This window comes from Engraulis encrasicolus, chromosome 1 (assembly GCF_034702125.1).
Source record: "Engraulis encrasicolus isolate BLACKSEA-1 chromosome 1, IST_EnEncr_1.0, whole genome shotgun sequence".
In the NCBI taxonomy this organism is placed as follows: Eukaryota; Metazoa; Chordata; class Actinopteri; order Clupeiformes; family Engraulidae; genus Engraulis; species Engraulis encrasicolus.
The window spans coordinates 13,111,201-13,126,396 of NC_085857.1; the positions used below are offsets into that span (position 1 = coordinate 13,111,201).

Here is a 15,196-nt window from a genome sequence, read left to right on the forward strand (position 1 = left end):
GTTGGGAAAATGACCCAGGCCAGACTCGAATCTGGGTCCCCATCAGGGCTTGACACTGGCACCTGCCAACCGGCCAAATGCTGGTAAAACTTGGCTGTGGCTAGTAATACTTTCAGTGTCACTAGCCAATTTGGCTGGCAGTTTATTCTTTGGTATGACATACGCATCATAGGAGCATTTATTCTGTTGTTTTCCCTTGTGCATCAATTGTTTGCATTCAAGTTCAAGAAAAAGCCCAGTAACTTAGTTTCTGTTTGCTTGATATACTTCCATGTAGAAAGCTGTACACTCATCTTGCTTTAGCACCTCATCTTTTTAGGTTAGACGTACACTTATCATAAGAAAGAAAGAAAAAAAAAACAATATAAAATCTGTGGCTAGTGGAATACCTGAATGGCTAGTGACTTGGGAAAACCACTAGCCACAGTGGCCGGTGGATGAAAAAGTTAATGTCAAGCCCTGGTCCCCATGTATGTGGCAGTGGCGCGGATGCTCTAGTCCAGGGTTTCCCAAACTGGGGTGCGTGCACCCCTGGGGGTGCGCGACCTGTCATAAGGGGGTGTGCAAGCTGAATAGAGCAAATGGTGGATTTGTGAGTTTTTATCCAGCACTAATAAGCATTAAAGGGACACTGTGTGAGATTTTTAGTTGTTTATTTCCAGAATTCATGTTTCCCATTCTCTAATGTTAACTTTTTTTATGAATACTTACCACCACCATCAAATTCTAAGTCTTCATTATGCCTGGAAAAATTGCACTTTTCATACATGAAAAGGGGGATCTTCTCCATGGTCCGCCATTTTGAATTTCCAGAAAAAGCCATTTTTAGCTGCAAAAATGGCTGTACTTGGACCATACTAGAAAATATGTGTTTATTACTCAGTAAACTTTCATGTAAAGATCAAATTTGGCAATAGGCAGCCCATTTTCAATGAGCAGCATAGTTGCAGTACCTTTTTTGACCATTTCCTGCACAGTGTCCCTTTAAGTAGTTTCTAATTGTATGGTGAATTGTATGCTGGAAGGGTCCATCTGACGTGTAGTTTAACTCCTAGACTATTGGAAAAGAGGATTCCCCAAAAAGACTGTGCATAATGTGCAGTGAATGTGCAGTGAATCCATACTTGCGTGGCCATCTGCAAATCAAAATATTCGTTTAGGGGACAACCACATTGAAAAGTACAAGGGGATGCGCAGGGAAAAAAGTTTGGGAACCGCTGCTCTAGTCTATGCAGCATTCCCAACCAGGTTTATTCTTTTTTTTCTCCTTTCTTTTTTCTTTTCTGTTTCTTTTTTTGCTTGTTCTCTGCAGCCACCGCCCATGGCACCTCATCCTTCTCTCTGAGTTTGTCATTGGGTGCAGGGGTGGCAACAGGGGGAGAGGGGGGGGACGAAGGGGAAAGTTGTCCCGGGCCCATGGAGACAGGGGCCCCAGAATTGGGTCCTCATCACATTGTATATTGGGCTGGGGGGCCCTTTCAAATGACTTTGTCCGGGGCCCCAGCCAATGGTGTCAGCGGCCCTGATTGGGTGCAGTGAGTTCACCTCATCCACAATTGGGTTGGATCAGTTAGAATTAAAAGAATCTTTGGTTGGATCCTACATTGTCTGTTAGTCCACTGAGACGCGTCTCAGAATTCAGACTGAGAATCTCATTTATAGATAGATAGACATTGACGTCCAGCAGCAAACAAAAACCTTTAGAAGAGAAGAACAGAAGCGAACGGAATGGGTCGGCTGACTCAGAGCGGAGGGGAAACAAAGAAGAAGAACAAAAAAAAGGAGCAGTGAAGAGTTGCTTCCCTTGGTATAAAAACCAACACAGCACCTCAGTCAGTTCACAGAAGAGAGTACGAAGAAAGCCCTACAATACAGCTAAGGAAGCCCGTATAACCGTGTAGTCTCGGACCACTAAAAGGGGAGAAGAAAGCTAATGATCATGAGAACCTTGATGCTGGCCAGCTTGGCGGTGGTTGCCATGGTGTCCACCGTTGTTGTGGACGGGGCGATGGTGACCAAATGCGAGGTGAAGGACCACATCGAAGGCCTGCTCAGCAAAACAACCCCCGAGGAGCGGGAGAACATGACCATCACCATGGACAAACTGACTGCCATAAGTAAGTTCTCCTCCACTCCTCTCTTCTCTAAGAGTGATGATAGATGCAGGATTTTTTTTGTTTTTAAGTATTTTTTGGGGGGCTTTTTGGTCTTTATTATTATAGGACAGTGTGAGAGTAGACAGGAAATGAGACAGGAAAAGAGAGATGGGGCAGGGTCGGGAAATTACCCCGGACAAACTCGATCCGGGGTCCCCACGGGCAATGTTACGGTACATGCACACGAAGATATTCGCGTTCGCTTAACGTGTCCGGGAGTATTGCGAGTCCGAGAGGTTTGCGGGCTGCCTCTCACACTGCACAGTCAACGTCCTTGTTCTATCGGCGGGCAGTAGCCATTCATTTTCAATGGAAGCTGCTCATTGAACGCGGACGTCCACGCAGGAAAATAGACTCGAGTTCTATTTTCAAGGAGCATCGCAGACATGTCCGGTCGGGCCGGACATGCGCCGCGCTTACACCGCGCTCCTGTGTGCAAGGCATGATCTGTTTTCGTGTATTGTAACCGTTTCGGACTGATAATGGACACATGAAGTGGACGTTAAGTGGAGTGTGTGTATGCACCATTAGCCCTAATGTGGGGTACTCAGCCCTAATGTGCGGTGTGTATGCACCGTTAGCCCTAATGTGGGGTACTCAGCGCGCCGAGCCACAGCGCGTCCACTGAACGTCCACTGAACGTGTCCGTTATCAGTCCGAAACTATTAGAGTTTCAGCTCCCTAAAATGGGTATTTTTTTTTAGTAGAGATTTCTAAAACATACGTGTCACAATGTCTTTTTTTTCATCTACATACCGTGTTTATATGTACAGTAGACGGATACAAAATATCTGTAAAAATAATAAATAAATATCGGTATCAATTTAAAAAAAAATCCAAATACATCATACATCCAGTCCACACACATACAACCAAGATCTTACATAAATTGACGCTGAAATATTGACACCTTTTTTTTTTTCTTTGTTCCAGTCACGTGCCACGTTGAGTTGACCTCCGGCTTCAACACCAGCGCTGTTAACCTGTTACCTGTTCCTGACGTCGGAGGTGGAGCAGGTGGGGCTCCAGGCAAGAGGCGAAGACGCTCGCCCCATCACTCCCACTCCCACTCCCACTCCCACATTAATTAATATTCAGTGTGGTAACACTTTATTTCAATGGGGCTTTGAATACAATGTATTTACTCATTAGGTACAGTGTAATAACATGTAAGTACAACTGTAGTACATGTTATTACGTTATATATTTTATCTATCTACATACCATAATTACTATAATGAAATGTGGTAGGAAATGTGCTACGAAGTGGTTTATTGCCAAAGTGATGAATTCTTGACTGAGTCAAAGGGCTGAACTGAGGCCCAAGGCACCCTTGGTATGTAAACACACAAAAATACACATTGTGAGTGTGGTGTAGTTACATGTACTACAGTTGCACTTACATGTTACTACACCTGTTATGCCACTGTACCTTAAGGGACACTGTCTGAGATTTGTAGTTGTTTATTTCCAGAATTCATGCTGCCCATTCACTACTGTTACATTTTTCATTAATATTTACCACCACCATCAAATTCTAAGTATTCATTATGACTGGAAAAAATGCATTTTTCATACATGAAACGGGGGATCTTCTCCATGGTCCGCCATTTTGAATTTCCAGAAATAACCAATTTAAGCTGCAAATATGACTGTACTTGGGCCAAACTAGAAAATAATAGTTTAATACTTAGTAAACTATCATGAACAGGTCAAATTTGGCAATAGGCACAGTTTCAGTGAGCAGCATAGTTGCAGTACCTTTTTTGACCATTTCCTGCACAGTGTACCTTTAATGAGTAAGTACACTGTAATTAAAGCCGTGTTAAAATAAAGTTTTACCTTAATTTTTTGTTTGTTTCAGACACGTAAAATGTTTATCCTTTACCTGAATTGATTCGGCAGTGTAACATCCGTAATATCAGCAGATTACAAAGCGTGCCATACACCACCTCTCTGATGGAGATGGAAGTCATATGTCAAAACAGGTAAAAGATAAATATTATATGTCTGAAACAAGGGGAAACTAAGAACTTGATTTAATAAGAAGACATAATAATCTAATACAACTAATAAGTAATAGAAGCATCTTCTAACATATAATATTGTGTAATATTGTGTTTCTGGGTTCAGGCGTCAGGTGGAGTAACATAATTAAATGCCCGTGAATTAATTAGTAATTGGTGGTTGATATGCTGCAATGAATAGCCTATACTTATTAGATAGTCCTCAACGAACAAACAAAACGAATCTCCATACAATAGTGGCATTGCCTGTCGTTGCACCGCCCTGACATGTGCTACTGCTGAAACGTCACTGACCCACATACCTGATCCTAACCCTACGGTAGAGTGCAAGTACATTTTATTACGTGCTTTCTTACAAGGTACCTATCTGATGTCAAAGGGGAAGTATAACTGAAGTGTATCTTAGGGGTACCACAGGGATGAGTTCTGGAACGTCTTTTATTCAACTTGTCAGACAACCACAGATTTTTACTTGCATTGCAGATCTATGTATGTATGTAAAAAAATGCAATAAAAGAAAATAAAGCAAAACAGTTTTGAGGAAGACACAGTGGTACTGACCCTATCCAATTGCTTGTCTTTCTTCCCAAGGGCAGGCAATAAGTGCGCTTACATGCCGTTCAGTATCCCGAATATTATCGGGATATTAAGTATCCCGAATTTGCGTTTGGACATATAAACACCTTTTCCCGACTTCAGTATCCCGGATAAGACCTTAATCGGGACATTGAGAAATCGGGATATGCTAGGTGGAGTATTTCGACAGAAGTCGGGATACTGACGCATGTAAACACCTTATCCCGGATACCGAGGCTTCTCATAGAAAGCTGTCGCTGGTATCCAGGCTACACGCATTTGAAGAGAACTCTATAACGGTCAAGAATGTAGACTGAGATATAACGCTCTGTGCTCATATAAACACCTTATCGATTATGATCATAACCGGAATATGCCTCATATTCTGGATATTGAACTGCATATAAACACACTCATCGTAACATTATGTTCTGGTTGTATCCTTTCAGGTAGATTGTTTAATGTATGTATATAAATAAATTTTTATTGATTTTGATTGGTTCCTTGAAGCCCCCGCGGACGTCTGGACTCTCTACGGCATCTTCCAGCTTCCTGGTAGTGTGATCTGCAACTCCGGAATGGGGACTTCCCTGAACTTGTGCGCGATGGACTGCTCCAGTGAGTTTCTTGCTTGCGTTGGCTTACATGCAGGGCTCTAAATTAACTTTTTTCCTCACTAGCCAGTAGCCAAATTGCAGATGTTGATCTTTGATCTTTCTTTTCTATCTGCCAAACTGAACTTTTACCAGCATTTGGCCGGTCGGTGGGCGTTAATTTAGAGCCCTGCATACATGTATAGCTTGTGTTAAATGGTTAACACTTTATTAGTTATTTTGGGTCTTTATCATGACAGGACAGTGTGGAAATGAACGAGAAAGAGAGACTGGGTGGGATTGGGAAATGACTCTGGCCGGACTCTAACTTGGGTCCCCAAGGGCATGCAAGCCTATTGGTGCCCGCCAACCAGAAAGTAGGCCCTAGCATGCTAAAACGTCTGCTGTGCTCTCAATTTAAAAAGCTAATTTTCAGGCCTTGTGTGTTTCAAGCTTATCAGTGTGCAAACCAACCTTGTCAGAAAATTAAAAACAGGACAAAAATATGTTTAATGATTTCAGAAACCATTGCTATTGTTAAGTGTTCATCAATTCCTTATGTTTTTTTTTTTTACTTCCAGAGTTGGTCGATGATAACATCGATGACGATATCAAATGTGTTGAATCACTGAAAGCCAAAGAGTAAGTTTCTATAAAATAACACAATATTGTTCATTTGTCATTTGTTTGTTGTTGATCATACACATTTGGCAGTTTTTACATGGGTAGCCATTTTGTGTTTCACAGGGAGGAACACAAAGAAGCCATTGAGCTCATTCACAAAGTGTGAGTATTCCAGAATAGAATAGAATGTATTTTATTGTCTATCTGCGTACAATTCAAAATCACATTGAAAACAATTCACTTCAGTAAATGGGTGCATCTCTCAACAGCGTCGTTGCTGACTAAGTCAGCGACTTACTTGGTTGTGTAATGTTATGATCACTTCATGAACACACACTGCACCCAGACCTAAAATGTAACAAATAAAACATCAGGGGAAAACAGTGGTCAGAAGGTTAACCCTATTCCCCCTGTGATCTTGCAACAAGAGATGACCAAACGCATTATATTAGAGGGTCAGTTCTATGGTCCCACAGCCCAATGGTCCCACAGCTTATTCCTGTTGCTCCATGTTCCCAGATTTTTAAGAATTTATTCACATATAGGCCCTTTGTTCCATAACTCCCATGTTCCCACATTTCCGAGTAAAATAAGAGAACATGCCTTTGGAACATAGAGCTTACATTTGAATATTTTCTTAGAACTGTGGGAACATGGAGTAGCAGGAATATGCTGTGGGACCAATGGGCTGTGGGACCAATGGACCTAAAAATTGATGTTGAAATCTTAGGGATTTGGGACCAATGGGCTGTGGGACCAATGGGCTTTGGGAATATACTATAGACACACTCCAATATTAGATACACAGTAATTAGCCCTACTACACTGTTCCAAACACCATAAATATACCCGACCATGTTGAGGTTATAATTCTATAAATACAGCTGAAGTGTAAGAGACATTCAACCATGATGAAGTGGTACATACTGTACATTAGCAGGAGTAACCACATTCTTAGGCATAAATGCTTCAGGTCACACTAATTAGCTGCAAGAGGGGAGTGTGTCTATGTTCCCACAGCCCATTGGTCCCACAGCCCATTGGTCCCACACCACTAAGACATATAACATTCATTTTTAGGCCCATTGGTCCCACAGCTTATAGCCTTCCTGCTGGCCCATGTTTCCACATTTCTAAGAATTTATTCAAATTTAGGCCCTATGTCCCATGGCGAGGAGAAAGGCATGCTCTCTTAGTTTACTCGGAAATGTGGTAACATGGAGTTGTGGAACATAGGGCCTATATTTGAATAATTTATTTAAATGTGGGAACATGAAGCAGGAAGAATAAGCTGTGGGACCAACGGGCTGTGGGACCCATGGGCTGTGGGAACATGGAGCTGACCCCTTGCAAAGGGTTAGCTGGCTACTGCTGCCTGTACTACCTTGGCCTTGAAGAAACCTAGGCATGAGAGGCTGATACAATCCCAGGACGGAGGTGGAGGAGGCCACGATGAGTATAAGTGGAGACAAAGAGGTGTTAAAGTGTGCTGAGCCTTGCAAGCCCAAAAGTGCAAGTGAATACAGGAGGCGAGCGGCCACATTCGGATATTACCGTAAAATACACCAACACACCCCAGCTGAGCTACGCTACCCCTCGCATACCTTAGGCCGGCCGCACACCGGCTCCGACAGCACTGCGGCGCACTTTTGCTTCCGACAGAATTCGGACCCCCAAACCCAATTTCACAAGAACAGAGCATTGATAGTCAATGGGCGGCGCCGACAAAATAGAACTTGTCTCTAATTGCTATCTGACATCGGCGAATGTCCGCGGACATCGTCGCCAGTGTGCGCGGTTCTATTGAAAACAATGGAATCGAATTTTAGCTGATCAGTGCTCAGCACTTTGTCGGAGCCGGTGTGCGGAAGCCCTTACAGGGCTCCACATAACAGGTGCGAGTCATTTGGGATGCATCTGTGCTGTGGACGTGCCCCCAGTTGAATAGAGGCTGATGTTCTACCTGCTGGGCATTGCTGCCTGACGCACCTCCATCAGTGCCTTTACTCCAGTGTGCCTTGAACACCCCTGGGCTTGAGCAGGTCATCAGCTGGGGACCACCACCAGTCACGGATGTTTCGCTCCTTTAACCCCTTAAAGGGACAGTTTGGTCAATTTCAACATGCAGTTGTATTGCTCACGCTACCCTTGACTTGTCAGTACCTGGTGATGCCACATTTTTCGACTCAGCCCTTTCCGAGATATGAGCAATTCTAATGGGGGCAGCGTTTGCTTACATTTTTAAAAAATGAAACATAGGCCTACTCCAAATATTTTCCCAAAAGGTACAGCTGTTTGCTAGTTGTCTGCTGATGTTTTATAACCTTTTGGATGTTTTTTGGGAATAAATAAAAATGTTTTTTTGAAATGTAAACAAAGTGCTGCCCCCATTACAATGACCAGGATCTCGGAAACGGCTGAAGAAGAAGAAAAAAAAATCTCAGGCACTGACAAGTCCAGGGTAGTGTGAGCATTACAACTGCATGTTGAAATTGACCAAACTGTCCCTTTAAGACACGTCATAATAAATTAGCTGTTACCAGAATGGCAATGACCAAGTCATAATGTATTACTGAAGGACCCGTGCACTGTCATAGTAGTGTAGTACTATAGTAGTTAACTTTCAATGTCTATTACAATGTGCCTCAGGAGGTACGGCGTGTATTAAGGGACTACCCTCAGTGCATCTCTTGGTGGCAGAGCGATGGCAGGGATCTCTCCCTTTATAAAAATGTAGCCCAATTTTTGTAACTACATGTATAAACATGTAATATTGTGTTCTTACACTGTACATACTTAACCATAACCCTAATGTGTAGTGCTAGTACACACACTACATACTTATCCATAACCCTAATGTGTAGTCCTAGTACACACTGGCATAATTAACCATAACCCTAATGTGTAGTGCTAGTACACACTCTAGTGTACATACTTAACCATAACCCTAATGTGTAGTGCTAGAACACACTGGCATACTTAACCATAACCCTAATGTGTAGTGCTAGAACACACTGGCATACTTAACCATAACCCTAATGTGTAGTGCTAGTATACACTCTACATACTTAAAGGGACACTGTGCAGGAAATGGTCAAAAAAGGTACTACAACTATACTGCTCATTGAAACTGGGCTACCTATTGCCAAATCCGATCTTTTCATGAAAGTTTACTAAGTAATAAGCTAATATTTTCTAGCATGATCAAAGTACAGTCATTTTGAAGCTAAAAATGGCTATTTCTAGAAATTCAAAATGGCGGACCATGGAGAAGATCCCCCTTTTCATGTATGAAAAGTGCAATTTTTCCAGTCATAATGAATACATAGAATTTGATGGTGGTGCTAAGTATTCATGAAAAAGGTAACATTAGTGAATGGGTAGCATGAATTCTGGAAATAAACAACTAAAAATCTCACACAGTGTCCCTTTAACCATAACCCTAATGTGTAGTGCTAGTATACACTCTAGTCTACATACTTATCCATAACCCTAATGTGTAGTGCTAGTACACACACTACATACTTATCCATAACCCTAATGTGTAGTGCTAGTACACACTGGCATACTTAACCATAACCCTAATGTGTAGTGCTAGTATACACTCTAGTCTACATACTTAACCATAACCCTAATGTGTAGTGCTAGTACACACTGGCATACTTTGTTAGGCTACACTGTACCTAACTGTAACAGGGTTGGTAAAATTCAAATTCAAATTCTTTATTAGGGGATAACCCCTTGAGATGAACATCTCGTTTTCGAGAGGGTCCTCAAAACACAGACATATCACATACATACAGACATAACACATACTACATAACACAACATGATCAATAACAAAATAAAGGGTAACACTTTGCTTGACGCCGGTGTCATATGCATGTCATTACAGTGTCATAACAGTGTCATTGCACAGTTATGCACTTGTCATTAACATTATGTCCATGTCATAAACATTTTATGACTGTTGGCCTTAAGTGACATTCTGTTATGGCAAAGACAAGTCAAGTAAAGTGTTACCAATAAAGTCAAACCCTGAATTTTTTTCTCCCCTGCCCTCTCCTGCCCTCTCCTGTCATCTCCTCTCCTCTCCACCGCAGGATCAAGACGTTGTTCCCGAGGGAATGCTGGGCCGTCACCTACGATGAGTACTTCGCAGAGTGCTCTTAAGCTGTCGGCAGCCATCTTGAAGTAGAAGATTCAGTTGGCAGTCATCTTGAAAAAGAACCACTTGACATACAAACACACAAACGAATGAACGAATGAAGAAATGAGCGTGCTGCGGTGCATTTTTCAAAACCATAGTTGCTAACTGTTAGCTACTTTTGGTGGTTGCAATGTAATTTCCCATTGTCAACTACCCACATAGCTAACTGCCTAGCAGCTACGCTTTCGGGAAACGCAACCCAGTACTGTAATGTAGACTCACCGTCCTGTTTCCATGTTTCCTGTAAAGAGAGTTGTACACTTTTGAGTCGTAAAAAGTGTCACTTTTTAGAATTGTCCCGTACAGTTGTGAACTGACACGTGGCATATGATTCATCCTCCGTCCCTTTATTTTGAACGCAGAATAAAACAAAAGCAGTGATACAAGCAAATGCAGTGGATGCAAACGGGTGTGTTCATTATATGAATTATGACATTAATATCTTTATATTATAGAGGTGTGGGGTGGTACCTGTACTTCACAGTTGCACTGTTCACACACACACCCATGCAGGGCTGGCCTGGGGGAGACATAGGGCCCGGGAACTTTTGGCTCAAAGCCCCCCCCTCCCCCCTAATAATTAGGAGTGCAGAACTGATCTCACCGGTGGGCCCCGCACCCTCGTGGGCCCCTATTTTCAGAAATGTTTAAAAAAATTACACGATATTGCACAAAGGTGCAGGGCCCACCGAGAAATGCCCGGTATGCCAGATGGCGAGTCCAGCCCTGCCCCCATGCACATGCACACGCACACACACTAACAAGCCTTCCCTCTCTCTCTCTCTCTCTCTCTCTCTCTCTCTCGCTCTTGCTCTCTCTCTCTCTCTCTCTCTGATAGTAAGTAAGACGCAGTGCCCAAGAGCAGACTACCAGGCCCAGGCCTGAGGGGCCCAAGGCTCAAGGGGGCCCTGGAGCGCCCTCTATCTGCGTTGCGTTAAAATCACTTTTTTAACAACTTTATTTTCAATAGTAAAGAAGAAGGATCATCGCACACTGGTGGACTTAGGAACCTGACGAAGCGCAATGCGAAACGCATTGTTCACCTAAATAAAAACAGCAAAACTAAGTCCACCAGTGTGCGGTGATATTTCTTCTTTACTATGGATTACTGATGACTGCACTTCACCAGCACCTGGAACCTGGCTGTGCATAGGAGTTCCAGATCTTTGAAAACTGTATTTTCAAATTTCATTGTTCGACACCCAGGGGTGAGGTGTAGTCTACATAGAACATGGGTATACGGAGTACACCCACTTCAAAATTTCAGGGATTTCAGTATACCCACTTAAAATTGATTGATTCATTATTTAGAATATCACAAATATATAGAGTATACCCACTTCAAAAAATGCTCAAATATACAGTATACCCACCAGAAAAAAAATAGACTATACCACTGGGGGTGACCTGGGTGTGACACTGAGGGTGGGCTAGGCAGAATAGAGTATCTGTTACTCTGTTTTTGTTACTTTCTTTAAAACAAATAAATAGCTAATGAATAAACAGACAGCTGCCGCACCTTTGTAATGGGCTATAGACTAGAGATTTACACAGTGTGGGGATTAAACCAGAGATTCTTTAAGTATAGAGATATGCCAATGTAATAGGTTGCTATGGGCACCTAACATGACCAGGTTCCGGTCTGCCTAAAGGGGGATCCCCCCCCCCCCTTGCAATAATAGAACCCGGAAACAATGGGCCAATGGAACCTCTCTCTCTCTCTACTCTCTCTGATTAAACCATCTGGAGGGCCGCATCTGGCCCCCGGGCCGCATGTTTGACACGCCTGCTTTAGAGGCAAAAATTGCGACATAACAGTATAGTTCCTAAGCTATTTGCACCATGGCCAAATTAAGGCTTTGTAGTATTTCAATACACATTTGAAGTGATTTCTCGGGCCAAATAAAATGACTCCAAAGTCTTGAGTTTGACATCCCTGCTTTATAGTAGGCCTAGGCCTATTTCAATTTTAAATAAATGAGAGACAATGTCCTGGTAAATAATCCTTTTATTAGAAAATGACAAACAACATTGTACATCCAGTATCAGTGCACAAATAATATCAAAAGGTTACTCAACGCAATATGTGGAAAGGATGAGACAATGTCATGTCATTACGTAGGTTTGAGATATACTTAGAAGGATTGGCCAAGTGGACAGACAGACAGACAGACAGACAGACAGACAGACAGACAGACAGACAGACAGACAGACAGACAGACAGACAGAGAAACAGACAGAGAAACAGACAGTCAGACATAGACCTACACTGTTTAAATTTATCCCTCAATGACATTCCATGGATGGACAGACAGACAGACAGACAGACAGACAGACAGACAGAGAAACAGATAGCATGACAGATATTGTTTTCTCCCTCAGTGACATTCCACGGTGAGTCTGAATGGTGGTGCCGGTGCGCCATTCACCTGAGTGTGAGTTTTCCAGCGATTCCAACAACAAGAGCGACATCTACTGGTTGCTTTGCTGCCCTACAAGGTCTCCAAAGTTAGTTGTGCGGGTTTCCAGACAGGGCGCCATACATGTAGGCCTACAGAAGTGAGAAAAACTCTTACGTCAAGCACAGCATGTTCTTCATTTGTTTACATTAAACATATCTTAACGACGGGTGGTCATTAATCTGTAAAACGCAATGATGAATGAAAAAATAAAATGAACGGCGATTGGTCATAATCTCATTTCAAGAAGTTGCTTAGCCCCTCGGCCTTTTTGTGTGTCAGCCTCAGTTTGTCACACGAACCGTCCGCTTGATTTGAGTTCCGGGCAAAGCTTGGCCTCGAGGTCTTCCATCTTCATGGACTTCATGGACTCCACGTCCTTGGAGCTCGTGAGGCTGGCCGCGCGGGTGATCTTGGTGAGCGTCTCCTCGTAGGGCGGCGGCAAATACACCATGAGAAAGACCCCCTCGGACACGTCGGAGCTGGTGCTTAGATGTCTCTCGCTCTTCCCCGTCAAGGAGGAAAGGATCTCCACGCCGCTTTCGTTGTCTTGAAAGTCCAGCGCGATGACGTTGGCGAGGCTGAGCTTCCTCCGCGTGCACCTGCGATGAAGCACGAAGGCCAATACACACAGCGCGAGCAGGGTGGTGGCTGACAGGGCGACGTAAAGGATCATCTCCGACCTGGAGTCGTCGTTGTTGGACAGCTCATTCCAGTGGTATCCCTTCAAACATACAATAAAACAAACAACATCAATAAACCAATGAACATTAATAACAGGCAAGTGCAGACATTCAGACAGCAAACAGACAGACATAGTAACATTTGATTTTGGCTACAATTTGGTAGATCAGGCCTACAGGTGGGGTTGAAACGTTTCAGCACGGCTTGGTAAACAAATCAGGGCCGTTTTTGTAACCTAGGCCTATAGGTTAGGTGAGGCAAGGTCATGCATAAACTAGTTTCAGCGCGACGCTGGGGGAGTGGGGTGGTGTTTTTTTCCCCCCACACCCGCCTCAACATGACTAAGCAGCTTGTCCCGTTTTTTCACACGAAACCTCAATCAACATGCCGACAAGTAAAGTAATCACATAGTCCTGATGCCAATCTCTCTTGTTGTCTGGGACTCTGTGCTTTCATACTCATCATCAATGCTAAGTAGGCCTAGTAGCCGCACAAGGTTTTTTTTTTTTTTTTTTAAATCTATTTTTAACCTAACCCAACTCCGAGTGTGCAATTAGTTATTTAAAATTTGGAACAGGTGGATAACGAAGTTTGTATTTGTTAAAAAGGTGACCCAAACAGTGGCCAAGTGGATCCTTTGTGCATTAAATTCTGTTCAAGAATTTAGTCCATCAGAGTCCATCAGAGTCTGCACGCGATGTAAGCACCATGGACAGCGCACGTGGTGCTGAATGATGCCTCTGTACAGTTCAGTTGAATTACACATGCACATCATTGAAGAGGTCAAAGGAACAGATGCAAGTATTAGTTTGCAGTTGCAAAACGTGCACGGCGAATTGACCTGACTATTAAATGGCTTGTCAGTGCCAAAATTACGCATCTAAGCAATGCATTCATTCAAAAGCATGCACAACGAGAGCATACACAACGTGCGCCATACCATGCTGTGCAGCATTTCACTAAGAGAGCAATTTCAATAGGATAGAATTTGAATATAATAACATAATAATATAGAAGTATTTAAATAGGGCCTATAGGCCTAGGGTATGATTACAGTGGCAGCGGTGGAAAGTTGTGAAATGTTTGGGTTCAACATTTGTGAGTTGACAGTAACTCCCAGAGTTGAATTTTAAACTTTTTAAGTGTTTTTTTGTTTTGTTTCTTTTTTTCTTTTTTAGATTTTAAGTTGATGGAGTTGTTAGAGGTTATTTCACATTTTGTCTAGCGTACATCCAACTGTGGAGAGAATAGCAATATAAATCGTGTTTTAAATCCCAACTTCGTCAATTCAGCTCTGTTCCTTGTTTCATGTTTCACACTGCATCTGCTTCTAGGAGTTCCTACCTGTAGCTGTTTCTCCAGGGGCGGTGGTGACGGGGATCCGGTCACCCAGTCGTAACTCCCCCGACCCGCCGGGCCGAACCGCATCCAGCTGCTCCCCTTCATGGTCCGCATGGTGCCGCTGGTCGCTGTGACAGGTAGCTGCTGTTTTTCAGTTGTTGCAATGTGTCAACGTGTAGACTACCGTGCTAGAGACGGTGATGTGTGTACCAGGAGCCACGACTTAGATACCAGTGTGTGCGCTGCACTGAGTTGCCGAAAACTCAGAAACCAGTGCGTGCGTGTGTGAAAGACCACCAGACAAACCGAATGCACCGAACAGCGAGGGAGAAATCCAGATGAGGAGAGAGAGAGAGAGAGAGAGAGAGAGAGAGAGAGAGAGAGAGCGCGCTGTCCATGTAAAAAAAGAAAAAAGGGCGGGCGAGCAGGCTTGGCTTGGCGTGATAAGCGGGAACTCACATGCGCACGCATGCAGAGGGATCAGATTCAGCACCACCAGTAGGAGATTCAGGGCAGCTGGCGGGCA

The 15,196-nt window shown here is 43.3% G+C and overlaps 2 protein-coding genes across 2 annotated transcripts; one reads left to right on the forward strand and one right to left on the reverse strand.

Annotated features, from left to right (window-relative positions):
* The first annotated feature begins 1,939 nt into the window (after positions 1-1,939).
* On the forward strand, positions 1,940-10,149 carry LOC134445940 (lysozyme C). Its single transcript, XM_063195108.1, has 6 exons — positions 1,940-2,117; positions 3,090-3,173; positions 4,290-4,301; positions 5,270-5,377; positions 5,934-5,994; positions 10,080-10,149. The coding sequence occupies exons 1-6, from the start codon at positions 1,940-1,942 to the stop codon at positions 10,147-10,149; spliced, it is 513 nt and encodes a 170-aa protein (XP_063051178.1).
* A 2,472-nt stretch (positions 10,150-12,621) lies between these two features.
* Positions 12,622-14,784, reverse strand: LOC134448533 (small integral membrane protein 28-like). Its single transcript, XM_063198242.1, has 2 exons — positions 14,674-14,784; positions 12,622-13,369 (listed from the first exon to the last, which is right to left on the reverse strand). Exons 1-2 carry the CDS (start codon positions 14,782-14,784, stop codon positions 12,938-12,940), a joined length of 543 nt encoding a protein of 180 aa, XP_063054312.1. The 3' UTR covers positions 12,622-12,937.
* Between the last annotated feature and the right edge of the window lie 412 nt (positions 14,785-15,196).

Bases quoted from the DNA above. Each gene is read 5' to 3' on its own strand.
- LOC134448533 (XM_063198242.1), bottom strand. From the start codon at position 14,784: ATGCGGACCATGAAGGGGAGCAGCTGGATGCGGTTCGGCCCGGCGGGT. The intron at 13,370-14,673 runs GTAGGAACTCCT...GTATGTTTGAAG, and splicing joins CCCTGGAGAAACAGCTACAG to GGATACCACTGGAATGAGCT.
- LOC134445940 (XM_063195108.1), top strand. From the start codon at position 1,940: ATGAGAACCTTGATGCTGGCCAGCTTGGCGGTGGTTGCCATGGTGTCC. The intron at 2,118-3,089 runs GTAAGTTCTCCT...TCTTTGTTCCAG, and splicing joins GGACAAACTGACTGCCATAA to TCACGTGCCACGTTGAGTTG. The intron at 5,378-5,933 runs GTGAGTTTCTTG...TTTTACTTCCAG, and splicing joins GTGCGCGATGGACTGCTCCA to AGTTGGTCGATGATAACATC.